This window comes from Poecilia reticulata, linkage group LG4, assembly GCF_000633615.1.
Source record: "Poecilia reticulata strain Guanapo linkage group LG4, Guppy_female_1.0+MT, whole genome shotgun sequence".
In the NCBI taxonomy this organism is placed as follows: Eukaryota; Metazoa; Chordata; class Actinopteri; order Cyprinodontiformes; family Poeciliidae; genus Poecilia; species Poecilia reticulata.
The window spans coordinates 29,127,126-29,146,062 of NC_024334.1; the positions used below are offsets into that span (position 1 = coordinate 29,127,126).

Below are 18,937 nucleotides of genomic sequence, written 5' to 3' on the forward strand. Positions count from 1 at the left end.
TTTAATAAAGACTTATAAATTGTTCAGGAGATAATCAAGAATAAAAAAAATATGTCTGTTTGACTTTGAAGGGTTAATTGAGAAGGTTAATAAAGCTGGTGATTGGACAGAGGCCACAAAGTGTTAATTGGTTGCTTAGCAACTTGGCAGTGAACTTAATTCCCAGTAAATAGGCAGAGCTGAATCAGTGAGTGAATGATTTACGTAAATATCTGATACAAACTAACAAAGTTATCATCATCGCTTTCATCTTGTATAATACATGTTGATTCTTTTTAAACTATATCTCTGTCTCTTTAATTCTGCTGTACCTGTTGATGAGTTCACATGCTCCCTATTAGCTAAAGATGTAGATTTACTCTAACAGTCTCCTCTTTTTCCCACCAGGATGCGTCGAGCATGTCATTATGTGGTGAACCTCAGGTACTTTGAAATGTGCATCCTGCTGGTAATAGCTGCTAGCAGCATAGCGCTGGCTGCAGAAGACCCTGTAGCCACATCATCAGACTGGAATAAGGTTCGACACGCTCCAGTGCAAACATCCTCTTTGTGAGACACTCTGAACATTTTATATGGATCCAATAGTTCTTTTAGCTGAAATATATTAACACATCATTTGTAACACTTTTAATATTGTTAGGAAAACATTGAAAAATAGATGGCTTGTTAATTAAAAAGAAGTCACCAGAAACTTCTGCTTGTACTAGCATGCCAACAACAACATTTGATTGGCTGTATTAGTGCCAGAGGTGTGTGAGGTTTGTTTATAGTAGGACAACTTTGAAACTGGATCTGAAGTTTACTCTGTGTTTAGCTTCAAAGCGAGCTACAACTTTTAAGATGAGCAATGAGATTGTAAAGAGAAACACTGCAGGGAGACATAAACATGGTGTTGATGCTTTTTGCTCCAAATCTGATTCTAACATCAGTATTTTTAAGTAGGTGGTGAAAAGAAACCAAAGAAATGGCTGAAATTAGGAATTCATATCCGACTGATTATATGTGATGATCCAAATATTGTGAGGAAAATTGACCTAATTAATATATTCAAGAAAAAAAAAATTTAAATGTCCAAACTGAGGTTGTTAGCTGGGCTTATAGTATTAACTTGAATTAAAATGTTCCTGATAGTCTTTTCATCTGTTCTCATCTTGGTCTGACTTTTACAGGTTTTACGTTATTTTGACTACGTGTTCACCGGAGTTTTTACCTTTGAAATGATCATAAAGGTGAGCAAGCTGATAATTTAAAATTACATTTGTCTGGGCAAAATGAGGCTAAATTGTCTTAGTAACTTAAAAAGTGAGTCTAAAAAAAATCAAATCCCATTCAGCTTTTGGCTAAAAAATCACCAAGATCTCATATGATGTGACTGTGTGTGGTCTTTAGATGATTCACCAGGGTCTGATCCTCCATGACGGCTCCTACTTCAGAGATCTGTGGAACATCTTGGACTTCATCGTTGTGGTGGGAGCACTGGTGGCCTTTGCCCTCACGTAGGTCGCATGATCTAGTCCTGTACTCGTCCTGAGTTGACCGGCTTTGTTTACATGTCTTTGAGGAGGTTGTACTTTGTTATTGCTTTTTATGAAGTTAGACAAGAGAGTCACGAATGCAAAACTCTTTTCTAAAGGGTAATATCAGCATCAGCTCATCGTCAAACATGCCTGGAACGCCTTATATGATCGTCCTGCCAATTTGGTTTTTGATGCATCTCTGAAGACGTTTGAGAAATACTCTCTAGTGAACAGACCAATCCTTGCTCTGACTGTATGTATTTATATTGAACCCATTAGGATAGCTAAAAGGACTTATTCACTCATGCTGTAAGTGTACAAGAAATCAATGTATAAATGTGTAAAGAAGAAACGTTTTCATTATCATATGTAAACCAAGTATTTAAAATTTTCGACTAGAATTCTGAACATACAATACATACAAATCAGCATAACGTGAACAATTTTAAACCACATTAAGTTCTGCACAAAGACTTTTTTGCTTCTTTCTATTTATCAATTGCTTTGTAACTGTAGCTGTGTAATTAATCCACTTATGTTTTTCTCTTTCTTTGACGATGCCCTCTGTGGGACCAACCCATAGAAACGTGATGGGGTAAAAGCAGCTTTTAGCAAATAATTTTGAGCAAACACAAGCTTTTACAAGTTGAGACAAGCGTTAGTAGCTGAAATGTTTGCGTAATGCAGAAGTTGTGTGATAACACTGCGTTTTTCTGCTCAGAAACAACAAAGGACGAGACATAAAGACCATCAAATCTCTGAGAGTGCTGCGTGTCCTCAGACCTCTGAAGACCATCAAACGACTTCCTAAGCTCAAGGTTAGATTGGGCCTGTCTTTGTTTGCGCTGTTAGACCTGTTCAATTTATTCATGCTCAATTAGATTAATTCAACAGGAAAAAATTTATAAAAAGTATAAAAAATTGGAAACACACACCAGCTCCTATCCTATTCTGCCTATTTATCTTTAAAAAGTTGAAAGAGAATTTGGCTAAATCATTCAATCTGGATATATTTATAAGGTATAGAAAAAAATATAAATCAATAAACATATTCAGTTAAGTCAAATTAACAAACAAGAATTAAAACAGCATAAAAGAGGGAAAACTCTTTGATCCACAATATTTATTCTTTATTTACTCAAAACTTTACATTTTAAATCATTGAATGAGTTGCTTATTTTCAGCCAATTGTGGAAAAAAACAAATATGTTAAAATGGTAGAATGCAGTGGAGTATAAAGGCATTGTTAATAACTCATTTATCACTTTAATGGTGTTGTTATTTTTGCGGTTTTGTATCTTGTATCCATTTCTTTACTGTTTAATTTGTGTTTTTAACTTTATAAAGTGTCTTTGGGTGTTTTGACAGATCCTGACAAATAAAATGCATCATTATTATTATTTATTTACTTATTTTCTGAATTTTAAGCTTATATATTTAAAATCAGGTCAAATGTTTGAGTTTTGCTGCCTACTATTGAGGCGGACCTATGAATGAAAAACATTGAAATGAAAAATATATTTTTTAAAAAGGCTTTAAGTCACAAGTCAATCATGTGAAATACGGTGAAAATAAGTTGTCAGCGTCTGCAACCCTGAACCAAAGTTCATCCTTGATCTTTATGTTTTTTACATCTTTTTTCCGTTTCTTTCAGGCGGTGTTTGACTGTGTGGTGACGTCTCTGAAAAACGTCTTCAACATTTTGATTGTTTACAAGCTTTTCATGTTCATCTTCGCCGTCATCGCTGTGCAGCTTTTCAAGGGGAAGTTCTTCTATTGCACCGACAGTTCAAAGGACACGGAGAAAGACTGCCAGTAATCCAAGTTTAGATTTTTCCTCTTTACATCCAAATTTCCAATTTACTACTACAATTTCTTTGTCGTTACATTTTCTGATTTTCAATTACATTTCAATGTTTACGGCCCTGTGCCTACTCTCTATTTTTTTGTACATTTTAGTACATTTATACTCGAGTTTTGATGAGAAGCTCAACTATTTTATTCCCTCTCTTTAGGGGTTACTACATCGACTATGGGAAGGATAAAAAAGAGGTGAAAAAGAGAGACTGGAAGAGGCACGACTTTCATTACGACAACGTCATCTGGGCTCTGCTCACACTCTTCACTGTTTCCACTGGAGAGGGCTGGCCTCAGTGAGTGATCCACTGGATTCTGGCCAATTCATGAGAAAATTCACAAAACGCAATCCCACACATCACTTTTCTCTACTAAGCAGGCCATTGTGTTGTAACCTTAATAATCTGGGACATGTTTTTATTAACAATTAAATATGGCTTTGATTATGAAAATATGAGCAGTCGTTCTCAAACTTTCCTCTAACTTGCTTCGAGTTAGAAGCATGTTAAAACAGAAATGTCACAAATAGATAAAAATATATTGGAAAATCTGATTACAATTTACTTACTCAGTGTGAAACTTGTGCCTGTTCAATTCAACATAAAGAGAAAATATGTGCAGGAGTTGAAGAATGTCGCACTGGAAGATCTTCCTCAACAGCTCCAAGTCTCTATTTTTGTCTTTAGGTTGTCATGCTTGAAAAGCCCAGTTTGCTTAGATGGCTTGTGGGGAAAGGGAGCAGAACTGAAATAGCTTTGTTTGCCAGAATGGTGAACTCTTTGGCAGCCGTCAGATGAAAACAAAAAACATCCAATCGGCGTTTCAGACAAATATCAAAGGTTGGGAGACACTAAAATTAGAAGACACCATTGTGTATTTGTAGGTAATTGGAAAAAAACCTAATAATAAAACAAATCCCTCATTCACGGTAACTAACAGATTTGCTTCCCAGAGAACAGATACTTCTGAATAAAAGTTTCTAAGCCTGAAACTATTTTTAAATTTTTTGCATTATTGTTATTGAAAGTTGATAGTAAGCGGTTCTTCTTCTTTCTCCAGGGTTCTGCAGCACTCTGTAGATGTGACAGAAGAAGACAGGGGTCCAAGTCACGGCAACAGGATGGAAATGTCAATCTTCTATGTCATCTACTTTGTTGTCTTCCCCTTCTTCTTCGTCAACATCTTCGTGGCTCTCATCATCATCACCTTCCAAGAGCAGGGCGATAAGATGATGGAGGAGTGCAGCCTCGAGAAAAATGAAGTAAGCTCTCTGACATGCAAACGTTAACTTCAGGTCTTGTACTTTTTTTCTTTCTCTGTCTGTCAACACTTCTCTTTGTCCTGGATTTCAGAGAGCGTGCATTGACTTTGCCATCAGCGCGAAGCCCCTGACTCGATACATGCCACAGAACCGGCACACGTTCCAGTATCGTCTGTGGCATTTTGTGGTGTCCCCATCATTTGAGTATACAGTCTTGACCATGATTGCTCTCAACACCATTGTCCTGATGATGAAGGTGAGCATAGAAAATAACAAGCGATAACTTTCTAAAATGGAGCCTCAGTTGTCAAAGTTACTTGTCTGGATGCTGATATTGATTTTCATCAGTATAGATTCAGAGAAAAATCCCCAACTGTGCCAAAGATAGAGAAAATAAAGCAGCAACTACGGGTAATCATTTTGCGGTGACAAATTGTTGGCTAAGAAGTTATTTAAATATTTGTAATGGGTTTTAATATTTAATAATTAGTGGTGTTTGCAAGGCTCTGTGCTGGGACCCAAGTTGTTTACTATTTAAATTATGTATTTACTGCAGAAAATCTGGTCAAACTTTAAGTGTTTTTGGAGAATACAAGATTTATCTCATCAGCATTTGGTACAACTTTAGTCAAAACAGTAGTAAAACAATCGTTCAGAGTCATAACGTTTTAATATGTTATGGAATAACAAAGAAGCTACTACGTTTATTTTTGATGTAATAAGTTAAAATCTGTTCATATTGGATGAGCATCCAACAAATTTCTTTTGTTACAACGGGTCACATTTTGTAACTTCATGCTGCATCTTGGAAAAACAGTTAAAACTATTGTATTACACATGTTTATGTTGCTTTTTATAGTATCTTGAAGGTTGGAATCAGAACTTACACAGACCAAATACTTAATCTTTTAAACTTAAAAGCTTTGTTAATATGTAAACCCCACCAGATCCTTAAAATGTAATGATTTGATATAACTATAAACAAGACAATTATTTTTTTATGTTGAACAACAATCTGTCTTCCTCCTTTCTCAACCGAATCAAATAGATTACAATGCAAGATGATTATTAATATTCAATTGATATCAACTGAGAACTAATAACTGAAGCAATTTTTGGTTACAATGCAATTAGATAACAGATTTGTCCTGTAACATTTTTAATCTGGTTAAATTGTGTAATAAGGATTAAGGTTTTGGGGGGTTTTGGTAGATTTCCTACACAACTTGTGGATTGTAGCAAGATAAGCATTAATGAGCTCCGTCTTCATCTTGTTTTGAGCTGTAAAGTTCTCCCTTTGATATTTGTTTATTTCTGTAAATCCTTTCATCATTTAAGCTTTTCTTTGAAAGAAATCAAAGAACAAAGTTATTTTATTCAATTTTTTTATTAAATTAGAACACAGCTTTGGCGATACATGAAGGGACGTCTTATTGTTTTCTCTTTCCGTCCCGACTCCTTACAATAATCTTCCCACGGTTGGCACTTAGGTTTCCAGAAAATCGACAAACTTGTATGTTTTGGTGTCAGAGTATCACCTCAGCACATTGCGATAATTGCATTTGGACCGGCTGACTGATGTTTACTCCCACACTTCCCTCATCAGTATTTATTTCCTGCTGTGGCCTTTTCCCGAGCCCCTCAGACACACAGACAGACAAACGCTCAGTGACTCAGCCTCTATTAAATATTGATCTATAATGTCCAGGCGCTGCTATTTAACATGACCTCATTAACTGTGGCTGCCGGCCCCCGGAGGAATGACTCCTTTTATAGCGCCTCAGATGAGAGGTGCAGAGACATAGGCGCTATTTATGGGTCTGGAGGAATCTTCCATCAAACTGTAGATCTGCAGGGTGCATGGCTGGAGTTCACCCAGATATCAGTGGGAACGTTGACCTGCGGTGAATTGGCTTGGGAATACTCCAGCTTTGTCTTCTTTGTTGTACAAACAAGACTTGAATTATAGATTAAGAGCACTGTCTTGTTTTGTGTGTTTGCAGTATTACTCTGCACCGCCTGCATACGACGCCTTCCTGAAGCATCTAAACACAGCTTTTACTGTGCTCTTCTCGATCGAGTGCGTTCTGAAGATCCTGGCTTTTGGTTTTCTGGTGAGAGAAAAGAACCACAGTGTAGCCTGACGTGAAATTTATGAAACTTTCTGTGCAAAAGCCTCATCGTCTTGATTTCTGTTTTGAAAGAACTACTTCCGAGACACTTGGAACATTTTTGACTTCATCACCGTCTTGGGCAGCATAACTGAGATTGTGGTTGACTTGCAGGTGATCTCATTATGCCTTGTAGTTTAAGAGTCAGATATATGTCATGATTGTGCTGCTAACAGGCTGTCTCCTCTTTCCTTTGCGCCGCTGCCAGAGGATTGACACGTTCAACATGAGTTTCTTGAAGCTGTTTCGAGCCGCTCGTCTGATCAAGCTGCTGAGGCAGGGTTACACCATCCGCATCCTCCTCTGGACTTTTGTTCAGTCCTTCAAGGCGCTGCCTTATGTCTGCCTGCTCATTGCAATGCTCTTCTTCATCTACGCCATCATTGGCATGCAGGTCAGAAGTAAACAGGCTTTATCGAATGTCTGCCAACGAATCACAATTTCATGCTAAAGTAAAATGGGAGAGTTTATATAACGTCTCATGAGTTTCAATGATCTCCTTGTCTTTTGTGTGTTTATGTTTAAACCAGGTGTTTGGGAACATTAGACTGAATGAAGAGACTCACATTAACCAACACAACAACTTTAAAACCTTCTTAGGTGCCCTGATGCTGCTGTTCAGGTACGAAACTTTTACTTTATAAAGTTTTTTCTTTTGGGGGGGGGTTAATCTGAATAATCATTATTCTGACCCATTATGTTGCATTTGAATTGAAGCAGGGCTCTCATTTATAAAACATTATGTAGGATCTATGTCAAAAGTGTGCATAAACCTGAAATCCAGATTTATGAATTCATACAAGTAATTTCACCAAGGATGTCATAATGGATGTCATAATTTATGACCCTGTTGGATGTCACAATTTCTGACATCCACAGTGATGTAAAATAAGGTTTTCCCTCCCACAGTGTAGGGAAATCTGATGTATCGATCATGTTTATAATGCCACCCAATGGGTGTTAGAAAGGCACCCATTATTAGCTATGGTATTGATTTGGCTTAATCATGGCCAGAAAAATTAAGGTATAAAATAAAACAAAATAGAATTCAATTAGATTAAAACTAAAATAGATAAATAAAAAATTAAATTGTGAAGTAAAAAAGCCGAGCAAAAGAAATTCAGTCAGGTGTTTTCTTGTACTTCAAAAACTTTGCCTCAAAGTCCACTTTTATCCATTTGTAAGATTCATACAAAATAAAATAAAAAAAAAAAGTATGCTTATTAAACATGAGAAGTTGATATGCAACTAACCACAATACAAATGTTATTTGAATGTTTGTTGCTCTAAGTTTGTCAGTTGTTCTGTGGTCATAAAAATATCCATTAAACGTATTTATTCTCGAAAATTCACCCTCTGAAAAATGCAATGCTCCAAGCAAAGAGGCACCACTTGTTCTTTCATCACAGCAGCATTTCCAGTGATGACCAAGGAGAGAAAATGTGTGTGAACACATCAGATCGATTCACAGCTTTGATGTGAGAATCAAATTCACCAGGATAGCTCCGAAACATGATGCCAGAGATACCGTTGTGCTGGGCTCCTATGTCATCATTTAATAGGCACATTTTCACAAAATGTAAAAAAAACAAATCCAAACATTAAAGCACCACTTTAAAATCTACTACAAGCCTGACATTTAGAATCATAGATATAATGTGGATCTTCCTTGATCTTTGGGTTGAACTTTCCAAATGACAGACGTGATAACGTTGATCAATCTGTGATTTACACAGTGGGATCTAAACGGTTCCTCATATTTTGTGATTTTTGTGTAACCAGGAGTGCAACGGGGGAGTCGTGGCAGGAGATCATGCTGTCGTGTCTGGGGGGGCAGCAGTGTGAAACGGATCCCTCGCTTCCCCCCGCAGCCCTGACGACGGACCAGAAGGAGGGCTGCGGCTCAGACTTCGCCTACTTCTACTTTGTCTCCTTCATCTTTTTCAGCTCTTTTTTGGTAAGTCGAGATGTTTGTGTGTTGTTTTGGGTTGTCTTGTCAGAAAACTTTTGAGTTTCTATGAGAAGTTGGTACAATTAGCTTCTAATCTTCTCCTGTTCCATCTAGATGCTGAACTTGTTTGTGGCTGTGATCATGGATAACTTTGAGTATCTCACGAGAGACTCGTCCATCCTGGGTCCACACCACCTGGACGAGTTTGTCCGAATCTGGGGGGAATACGATCGAGCTGCCAGGTCAGTTTGCATTATTTACCCGTTTGATCCCAGTTTCTGCAGACCCTCTAAAAAAATGTGAATTAAATATACTTATGGTCTACAGAAAATTCATCAACTCCCATCTGATACAAGTAATCAGACTTTAATGTTATTTACATCTAAATTCAGGAGTACAAAACCTCAAGTGGAAAAATTGTTTGTGTGGTAGACCTAATTATTTGCCATTTTTTGCAGCAATGACTTGGAGTAGACAGTTTCTATAACTATATCTATAACCTCTCAGAATGTTAAAAAGGAATTACATTTTTGGTGTCAACTTGTAATTTACAGTGCTGTGTATGAAGCATGGATAAATCATATTTACTGCTCACAAATTTTTCTGAAACAAACACTTGCTTTCCAAAACTCTCTAATCAACTGTGTAAACGGATGGCCACAGAAAAACAAACCAATATGGTGGAAAAGCTCTGACCAATCTGCTTTGTGGCAAAGACAGAAAGAGCAAACGGACAACAACCAAATCCCTGGAAGTGGATTTTGGAAACTTCAAGCAAGACAACCAAATATAACAGTTTCAATTTAATGAGGATGAAACGTTCTTATTCTTTCTAAACTCTCCTCATTTTTCTAAATGGAAAAAGTGCTAGACAAAAAAAAAGCTTTTTTGAGTTTTTGAAATATATTTTCTAATATTTCTAGAGGTCATTTGAACAAGATGATAACTGCTAAGAAATGAATCAAATGTCCTATTAGAAAATAAGTAGATTTTACTAAAAGGGTTGCACTTAAGAATGTCCTTGAGTCATTCCCATGTGTTAGAGAAACACTGAAGTTATTCAAAACATTTAATTCATTCCTGTAAAACTTAACTCCGTAAACAGTGCGTTGATAGTCACAGGGGTGTACTGCATGACTACTACTTTATTTCCACATTTCCTGAAAGAGCAGAACTTACAGAAACCTTTCTTCTCCTACAAGCTGAGTCTTTCTCAATATCTCCAGTTCTACTCCTAATCAGCTTTGCTCAAATTTTATTTGCAAGAAATAATTTAATTGGATACAAAATGCCCCTAAATGAGTCATCAAATGTTTGAATTGTTCCTACTGAAAGTCAGAAGTAGCGATAATAAATATTGGGCTGTGCTCAGCAACATACTGGAATATGAGCAAAGGACACAGCGAAAACTCAAAAACATACAAAGTATTTTTGGTCGAGTTGTCGGTGCAAATATCTCGTTACACTTGAAATAAGACAAAATGAACAAAATGAGCAGGACCTTGTTTTATGTAAATAATTCCTTAATATCATTAAAAAGTACTAGTTCCACTAGTAGATTATTCAAGACATTTTCCCAAATTATAGGTGTAATAATGGTGCAGTAGAGCAGTGAAAGTTTATACTCTCTCTCTTGTTTTCTTTATTTGTTGTCCTGAAAACAGTGTACATCCTCAACAGCAGGATCACCTGTTTGTCGTCTCAGAATGTGTGAAGCTGTTCTTTCGCAACTAAAAGCATTAGTGTGCATTACACTGAAGTTATTTAAATGACTATTTAGCCAAAGATCTTACTTTTAAAGAGGACTGGAGGGAACTGTCAAGACATTACAGTATCAAGTCAGGTTCTCTTGTCTTCTGGTCATCACACTGGCTGATCTCCAAAGAGCTGAGATCTGCTCATAAAGAAAAGTTACCTCCCCTTCAATGTTAAAAGACGAGAAATATGTCAAAAAGCATTAAAGAAAATAACACCGGGCATAGCAGCTGAACATGCAAAGAAAAGTTACCAGAATGTGACGATGTTTTATTGTTGCAAAGCAAGACAAAGGCAGGAAAAACTTAACCTGAGGAGCATTACCTTAGAGACCTAACATACTGGCACCCCGCCCAGGAATTTAAAACCTTCTCTGACCTAGTCTGCCTTATAATTTACTGTAGTGGTAAATTAATCACCTGTGACATTACACCTGCACTGTGTCAGTAAATAAATATTGCTTTGAGGACACTGTTTTGTCGTTGTATTTCCATGTAAAGTTAGTTTACTCACAATTACACACCAGATGGTCCCTAAAATTCCCTTCGAGTTAATGTTACACATATTGTTGGAAAGGAAGTCAAAATGCTGTCACACAGTCTGTTGCTCATTTGGCTCAGTCACTGAGAGAAAACAAGTCGCTGCTGCAGCTTAATGTTATGGGTGAGCATAAAGGAGGAACATTTGGGTAGAGTGCTAGTTGGTTTAATTTAACAAAACAGCACATTTTCTGAGCAGAGAAAATTTATTTTTCCATAAATTGACACCCTCACTGGTCCAGCTGGTTTGGCTGCTGACTCCAGTACAGCAGTCTGTCGGAGCACTGGCACAATCTGTGCGTCCTTGTTGCTTGGCCGTGGTTTTTCCTCTTCTTAAATTCATAATTTGAATCATTTCATAATCCACATGTTTGCTTTCACAAATCTCACCCATGTTTCCTTGTGTGGAAGAACTTTGGGGGAAGGAAAAGTGCTCTATCCCTCACTTACTGTGTTGTCATATCTCAAGAATATGTTCTGACAATTACACGTGACATCACCTTCCACATAATTTAATGCTCTTTCTATTTTAACAGGCCAATCTCTAAAAGCTCATTTTGTGTCAAAAAAGTGTTACAATATTTGCTTTGAAAAAAATGGAAAGGCAGTTTGTTCTTTATTTATGTTTTCTATATTTTCTGAGTGTGAAATATGATAATTGCTCTAAATCAAAGTAACTATGCAGCTACCAAAATTCCCTCTTAGTAAAATAATATGAATCAGAAATTAAAGTGAATGTTTTTTTTTTGTTTGTTTTTTTGCTTTTTTATCCGGGATGTTATGTTTAAACTTAAAAAACAGAGCCTTTTCCATCCTTGCTGTGTGCTCTACAATGACATGTGTGCTCTCTCCAGCGGTAGGATCCATTATAAGGAGATGTACAAAGTTGTACGCACTATCTCACCTCCTCTGGGCTTTGGAAAGAACTGCCCCCACAGGGTGGCATGCAAGGTTTGGTTCCCCCATGTCAGCAAGCGTCCCTTTGGCCTCTTTTACGTGGAATCCTTCCTCACTTCCTCCTTTTCCTTTCTTCACATCCCTTCACTGATTATCACCCCCCTGCTCAATCTTCAGGGATGTGTTACTCAGGATAAAGAATGACAGTGCTTCAGTGTCAGGGTACTAAGGCACAAAATGTCCCTCATTTGCTCGGAATCACAATCTTAGTTTGACTAGCCCAAAGTTGGCTTTTGATCCAAGCTGAGGGAGTTTTGTCTCTCTTTACCTTTTGGATCTGGGGTTTATGTGTCGCCCAAATGCCACATATGCTACAGAAGGTAAGTATGTAATTTTTTAGGACCAGATCCAGAGAGGCTGTCATTTCTTTGCTCATCCTGTTGAAGGACTCCTTGTTTCCTATGTTTCTATGCTGTGTGATTGGCATAGAAAGAATGCAGTCCGGTTTATTTATCCTACTTTGCTCTCTCTGTGTTTTGCAATGCCTTAAAATAATTTTTCTCTTTTATATCCTCCATTCCTCTTCCTCTCTTGCCACCCTTCACCCTCTCCTGTGCTACTTTCCTCCACCGTCCTTTGGGAATGCACTCCTCTGATTGCTCCACCCTTTTATTAAATTTCCCCTCCAATACCATCCCTGTCCCTTCTTCCTCCTCTTCCTCTCCCACCCTCACTGTTTTTTTTTAACCCTTTCTTCCCCATCTACATCCTCATGGCTACCTGGCGCCCCCAGTGGTCGTATCCATTACACTGACATGTATGAGATGTTGACCAACATGTCGCCACCTCTAGGCCTGGGCAAGAAATGCCCCTCCAAGGTGGCTTATAAGGTAGATCAAACACCAGAGAAAGGGTGCTGCCATGTATTTCAGTCACCAGAAATAAGTGCAGTGAATCTTTATTTTGTGTGTCAGACATCAGAAAAGTAAAGCATCTTTTGTGTGAATTGTAATACAAAGATTCGCTTGTCAAAGTATTTGTCCATCAGCGATAATTTGCCTGTTTGCTTTGCATCTTGGCAGAGAAATAAGACATCATTTCTGTTTGCTGGTATCTGACGAGAGACTATCCGTGTTAGCTCTGAGGCAGCTTGAGGTCATGAAAGAGAAAAGTTGTTAAACATCTACATGCCTGATACCATCGTCAGCTGTCCTCTCGCCTTTCCTGCATATTCCTCAGCCTCCTGTGTTGCCAAGTCTGCATGTGCATGCTGCAACGGATGTGTGTTGCTTCGGTTTGTTTGTTGTCCCAATGTGTTGCTGTGTGGATTATATAGATGCACGCTCAATTGCAGATTTATCTCTTTTATGGAATAAAGCTTGCACCAAGCTAGATTTTTGTTTTACGAATTACAAGAGAAAAAAGGAAATTATCTCTAAATCGTCTTGATACTTTTTGTGACATAATATAGCTTTCTAAGAATGCAATGTTTTGATTGATGTAGTATAAAATCATAAATTATCAGCAACATGTGTTTTATTCAGGTAGCTTTTTTTGCCCCTAAAAAGTAGTAATCACCAAAATAGAATTTTAGCTATTTAATTCAAATTACTCGCCTTGCTTCTCACAAATTGATCTTAAGAAAATAATTGATAATTGTGTTAAATGTTAAATATTTGACCACTTAGACATTTTACACTGGTTGGCTTAAAATCATAATTTGACTGATGGTTGATTTTCAATCACCAGTTTTGTAAAGCTCCAGTCAGCCAAGTTTTATTTGATTCTAAGAAAACATTTCTACTTTGAAAGTGTTAATGTTTTATATGGTTTATACCTTAAAAAATATACAAATTCGGAGGTGTTTATGCATCACAGCATTTGCTTTTTCACAAGAAAGATTATAGCTCACTTTTATATTTATTTATTTATTTATTTATTTGCACTACAAAATGTGGGAGTGCACAAAATATTACTTTTTTTAGCAAAATAATCTAAAAAATAAATAACAGTTGCTTAAAGCTTGATATTTAGGCACTTAACTGATACTAGAAATAACTTATATACTCTTCTTGCAGTAATAACTTCTACACTGGAAAGTGTTGTTGTTTTAGAGATCAGGGATGTGGAGTCAAGTGATCACATTTTTATCTTCTACCTAATCAAGACCAGTCAGAGATAAAATCCATCAATCTCTTACCACCAACCAATTTCCTAAGGCATGTATTTATATGAGTGTGCATGCACACTTAAAACTTTCTTTCCTCTAAAACATTTTAGATTTTTTTTTCTCCTACACAGGGAAATAAAAGTCACTGTTCCATTTGTAAAGAAGTAAACATTTTGTTACAAAAAGGAGAGCAAGCTTTAGAAAATACTATTAAATCTGCATTTGTCACACACCGTGTGGTGTGTTGTGGTGTTGTTCCATATCGACGTGCTGAGTAAACTCTCTGTTTCCATCAGAGACTTGTCCTGATGAACATGCCTGTGGACGATGACATGACGGTTCACTTCACATCCACCCTCATGGCTCTCATTCGCACGGCGCTGGAGGTCAAAATAGCAAGAGGTTGGTCATAATCTTACACCCGCGTAATAAAATATCACATAAAGCTTAAAATCTTGAGTTTATCTCTAAGCTTTTGTTTCTGTCTTTTCATTGTCAGGAGGAGAAGATCGAAATCAAATGGATTTGGATCTGCAGAAGGAAATTGGAGTTATCTGGCCTCACCTCTCCCAGAAGTCACTGGACCTGCTGGTTCCAATTCACAAAGGTAAAAATCCTCACACTAACCTCTACTTAGCTGTATGTCACAAGACATCGGCTTATTTTTGTTTCATGGATAAATAAACATGCTTCTAAATACATTTGCCTGAATGGCTAATTGTTATAGTGCGACTGTTTATGTTTCCTCTTTCACAGCCAGTGACATGACTATAGGAAAGATATATGCTGCCATGATGATCATGGATTATTACAAGCAGAGCAAAGCCAAGAAGCTGCGCCAGCAACTGGAGGAACAAGTATTTATGTTTTTGTATCTTGTTCTAAGGTTTGGTTAAACATCTCTGTGAATTTGTTTATGTTTTCCGATGTTATGATTGATGTCCACTTCCTGCAGATGCCAGGTTCGACAAGTTACGTTTGTAAAAATATCAGTATTTTCAGTAAATCTTATATTGTAATGTAGACACAGCTGATGGAAAAAAACATTTTAAATGTTAAAGTGAATAATGAGTGCATGGATTCACAAATCAGACCTTGTCGTGAGAAAGATTTAAAAAAAAAAAAAGACCCAAATGCAGGTGAAAAATCCTGTCGTACAGAATTTAGTCAAGATTTCCTGTTAATTTTACTACATCAGGTGCACATGGTTAAAATATCCTAACATTGTGAGGCTGAAACAGGAGGTTTGCCCTCCTACTTAGTTCAGTGGAAATTCATCCTGACAGCAGCCTGCAAGAGTCTAAATAATAAATAAAAGTGTAAGCCAAATACAGAACACTAAGGGAAAAAACCTATACTCACTGTGAGGCATGGAGGTGGAAGTGTCATGGCTTGGGAATGCCTTACAGAACTTCATCATAGAATCTATCAGGGGCTGGTTAAGGAAAATAAAACTGTATAGAAAATAAAACTAAAGCTAAACTGGACCCTTACACATCACAATGATCCGAAACATAACAGTAAATTTACCAAAAACTCACTGAGAATTAAGAAATGTAGAGTTCTGGAGTGATCCTGATCTCACGAGATGCTGTTTGGTGACCTTATATCAGGCTGTACATGCAGGAAACTCTTTAAACATCTCAAAGCTGACGGTGAAGAATCAAAAGGCAAAGGGAATAAGAACGGCTATTAGATTGTAGGGCGTTCTGAATTAAGTTAAACTGAAAATGTTTGTAAATATGTTAAGGAGTAAAACAAAGATTTTTTTTTCTTATCAAGAGTAATAGTGAAGATAGAAGCCAGAAAATGGCAAAAACATCGCCGTGCGATGTTTTTGCAGACTGATAGAATGTGATGTTGGTGTAATTTTCTGCACTAATTCATCCATAGCCTCAATTTTTATTGCCCATGTTACATTAAGCACAAGGTTACCAGGGAGGGTGGGAGAGTTTACAGATAAGCAAACATGAATGAATCAATCAGGTCATATGAGGAAACTGAAGCTGCAACTCTACACAGTTTACAGCACAACAGAAAATTAATAATAATTGATGCTCTGTCCAAACCCCTAGTATTACACACAATGTTGTTAAATGAGCAAAAAAAAGGGAACCTCTCTGCTGTGGACATTTTTAATTCCCCCCAGCTTTGAGTGGAAGGTTAGTCGGTAATGAAGAAGCGCAGTTCAAATCAATGAAGCAAGGACATGAGCTTGTTTGTTACATCTTGCCATTATTGTAGGTCTTTTAATTTCCCACTTGTACTTCTGTCTCTTCTTAGAAACACGCCCCCATGTTTCAGCGTATGGATGCTTCCTCTCTTCCTCAAGAAATCCTATGCAATGCCAAGTCCCTGTCATTTCTACGACACAGTGCTGGATCTGCTCTGTAAATATTCAACGTTCATTCCTGTAGCGTCTTTTGCGTGTCCTGTATCGTTCTCTGGTAGCTCCTCTGCTCTGTTAATTTTATTTTTTTTTAATGTTCCCATCAGCACCAGAGGAGGGTTTGTGGCACTCAGCCCCATTTCTCCACAAGAGATGTTCCTGCAGCCGCGGCCTCGCTCCAGAGAAGAGAAGGTGGAGGAAGAGGATGAAGACTATCATTCACCATACCACCTGTACCCCCATCCACATCACCAGCACCACCACCATCATCATCATTTGCATACACTGGTAGGTGTTCAGATGTGCCTCAACTGAGACAGTCCCTTAAAGTTGAGGTTGAACTTGTTGACATGTTCACAGCTTGGGATTAGGTTTTCCAACCTAACTTGTCTTTAATCGTCCCTGGCCTGTCTGCTGTTTCTCTCCATCTTAATGAAGCCATTTGTCCATTGATGTTTTCTAATAACAGCTGGATTTATCCTGTGGTAAATCCCACACAGGATGACTCTCTTTAGTAACTCAATGTCGTCAGAAAACAATTAGCTGAATGTGAATTTATTTAAATGAAGATCAAGGAGGGCAAAATACAAATGCTACATTTTCTGATATTTATTTGTAAAATGTATCCTCTTCTTTCCACTTCACAATAATGGACTGCTTTGTGTTGATCTATCCTGTAATATGCTACTATAACACATGATTGTAATGTGACAAAATACAATATAAAGATTTATGGACACTGCTGTAAGGCGGCGTATATTAGGTTAGACTCAAAGAGGCTGGGATTTTTCTTTTTTTTTTTTTGCAGCTTCTGCAACTCCTCTGAATAAATACTCTATTTTGTGTTGTTTGTGTAGGTGCCAGAGGTAGTGGAGTACAACCATCTGATGCAGCAGGCCAGGCAGGACAAAACAGTTATTAAATCACCGCAGCGCACTGCATCTATCAGAGCATCCTCCATGCCCAGGCTGGCCGTTGATCCACAGGTAATGAAAAGTAATCACCTGTACTCAATCCTAAATCCACTGTAGACCGAATATGTGCTGTGAAAATCAGTGGCCAAATAAAATCCCCAGCTGCATTTAGTGCCTTCATATTTACTGCCCCGCCGCACTGACGAGAAATAATTGACCGCAAAATCGAAGCGACTTTCGAAACAAGAAAGAAAATATCATTGTTTGGTGTTGCTGTCGGCTACTTGTTTGTCTCTGGGTCGTTTCACATGCATGAAGGCTGCGGTGTCAGAAGACGGGAGGCTGATGAAACGCTCCTTCTCCACCATTGGAGATCAATGTGTGAACGGCCTGTGGCAGGAGCAACACTCTCTGGAGAAAATCAGCCCTGATGGCACATTCAGAGCTCGTCAAAGGAGCTACAGAGGTCACTTCAACCTTTTCCCAAAGATAAAATGTTATGTTGTGTTTCTGATGTTTTGTTCAGAAGAATTACATCAGAGAAAAAGGAACTGACCTTGGCAAAAAAAAAAAAATTCAGTAATTTTTTTCTCTAGTACCATAGTTTTTATGTTTCATAAGCTTCAAGCACAACATTGAAAGTTTATGCATGTTAAGTATTAGATTTAGCTTCCAGCTCATTAATAATTTTAAGTTCAGTTTGTTAGTTTCATGATATTAAAAATCTTAATTTGTATTGTTAAAAATGCATAGATAAGAAGACGTCAGCGCTTTTATGCATTTGGAAATTTACCTGAAAGTAAGAATGTGTTATTAATTACTGGAGACTGAAAGTCATAGTGAATTAATGACTGTTCAAAAGTAAAAAAATTTTATTTTGAGTGAAATGTGAACTATCACTTCCAGGTCCCAAAATCAGCCCCAGAGAAACAAGCAGTCACGAGAGAGGGAGATCAAAAGAGCGGCGCCACCTGCTGTCTCCTGATGTGTCCCGCTGTAACTCTGAGGAGCGAAGCAGGGAGCCTTCCTGCGAGAGGAGGCAATCCCGCTCACCGAGTGAAGGACGCGTGCACAACGTCCAGAAACAGGTGGGAGTTCAGAGCACACAATGAAGATGCCCCACAGAAAGGAGAAGGAGGAATGCAGAACTTTCCGGGACTGAAGGCGAAACGTCGGCCGATTGAGTCGAGACTACAGATGGAATGAGAGCGCTGGCGGCTGAGAGACGATACTGTTTTGGAATTTTTTTTTAATTAATATTTTCTAGAGAGGTAATTTATTGTTAATTTTGCAGGAATTTGGAGGATAATACAGTCCTTTTATAATGCAATGCACCTAAGTGGTCAGGTTTTTGTATAATAAGTCTTATTTTGCAGTTGTGGTATTGTGAGGTGCAACAGCTTTATTTGTGACAGTTGTTCAGGACTTTTAGAAATATTTTTACCTTTTTTTAACAATTATCAATATCACATAAAAAATAAAAAAAATTTTGATTGAGGACCAAAATTGCAACATT

At 37.6% G+C, this 18,937-nt stretch overlaps 1 protein-coding gene across 3 annotated transcripts in view; it reads left to right on the forward strand.

The window, feature by feature from the left end:
* The window catches only part of cacna1ea (calcium channel, voltage-dependent, R type, alpha 1E subunit a), a 106,152-nt gene that overhangs the window by 83,063 nt on the left and 4,152 nt on the right, over window positions 1–18,937 (forward strand). For 2 of the 3 annotated variants that reach the window (XM_008407908.2, XM_008407910.2), the window contains exons 25-48: window positions 388–517; window positions 1,170–1,229; window positions 1,390–1,496; window positions 2,101–2,112; window positions 2,239–2,335; window positions 3,172–3,332; window positions 3,533–3,670; window positions 4,434–4,635; window positions 4,727–4,891; window positions 6,639–6,749; window positions 6,840–6,920; window positions 7,015–7,200; window positions 7,337–7,428; window positions 8,589–8,763; window positions 8,872–8,999; window positions 12,742–12,838; window positions 14,415–14,520; window positions 14,618–14,725; window positions 14,875–14,975; window positions 16,402–16,508; window positions 16,615–16,795; window positions 17,365–17,493; window positions 17,740–17,887; window positions 18,328–18,509. In XM_008407908.2, coding sequence (XP_008406130.1) covers window positions 388–517; window positions 1,170–1,229; window positions 1,390–1,496; window positions 2,101–2,112; window positions 2,239–2,335; window positions 3,172–3,332; window positions 3,533–3,670; window positions 4,434–4,635; window positions 4,727–4,891; window positions 6,639–6,749; window positions 6,840–6,920; window positions 7,015–7,200; window positions 7,337–7,428; window positions 8,589–8,763; window positions 8,872–8,999; window positions 12,742–12,838; window positions 14,415–14,520; window positions 14,618–14,725; window positions 14,875–14,975; window positions 16,402–16,508; window positions 16,615–16,795; window positions 17,365–17,493; window positions 17,740–17,887; window positions 18,328–18,509 — 3,004 coding nt within the window. Of the gene's footprint in view, window positions 1–387; window positions 518–1,169; window positions 1,230–1,389; window positions 1,497–2,100; window positions 2,113–2,238; window positions 2,336–3,171; window positions 3,333–3,532; window positions 3,671–4,433; window positions 4,636–4,726; window positions 4,892–6,638; window positions 6,750–6,839; window positions 6,921–7,014; window positions 7,201–7,336; window positions 7,429–8,588; window positions 8,764–8,871; window positions 9,000–11,905; window positions 12,003–12,741; window positions 12,839–14,414; window positions 14,521–14,617; window positions 14,726–14,874; window positions 14,976–16,401; window positions 16,509–16,614; window positions 16,796–17,364; window positions 17,494–17,739; window positions 17,888–18,327; window positions 18,510–18,937 lie in introns of all 3 variants that reach the window. The other variant, XM_008407909.2, reaches the window with a different exon arrangement.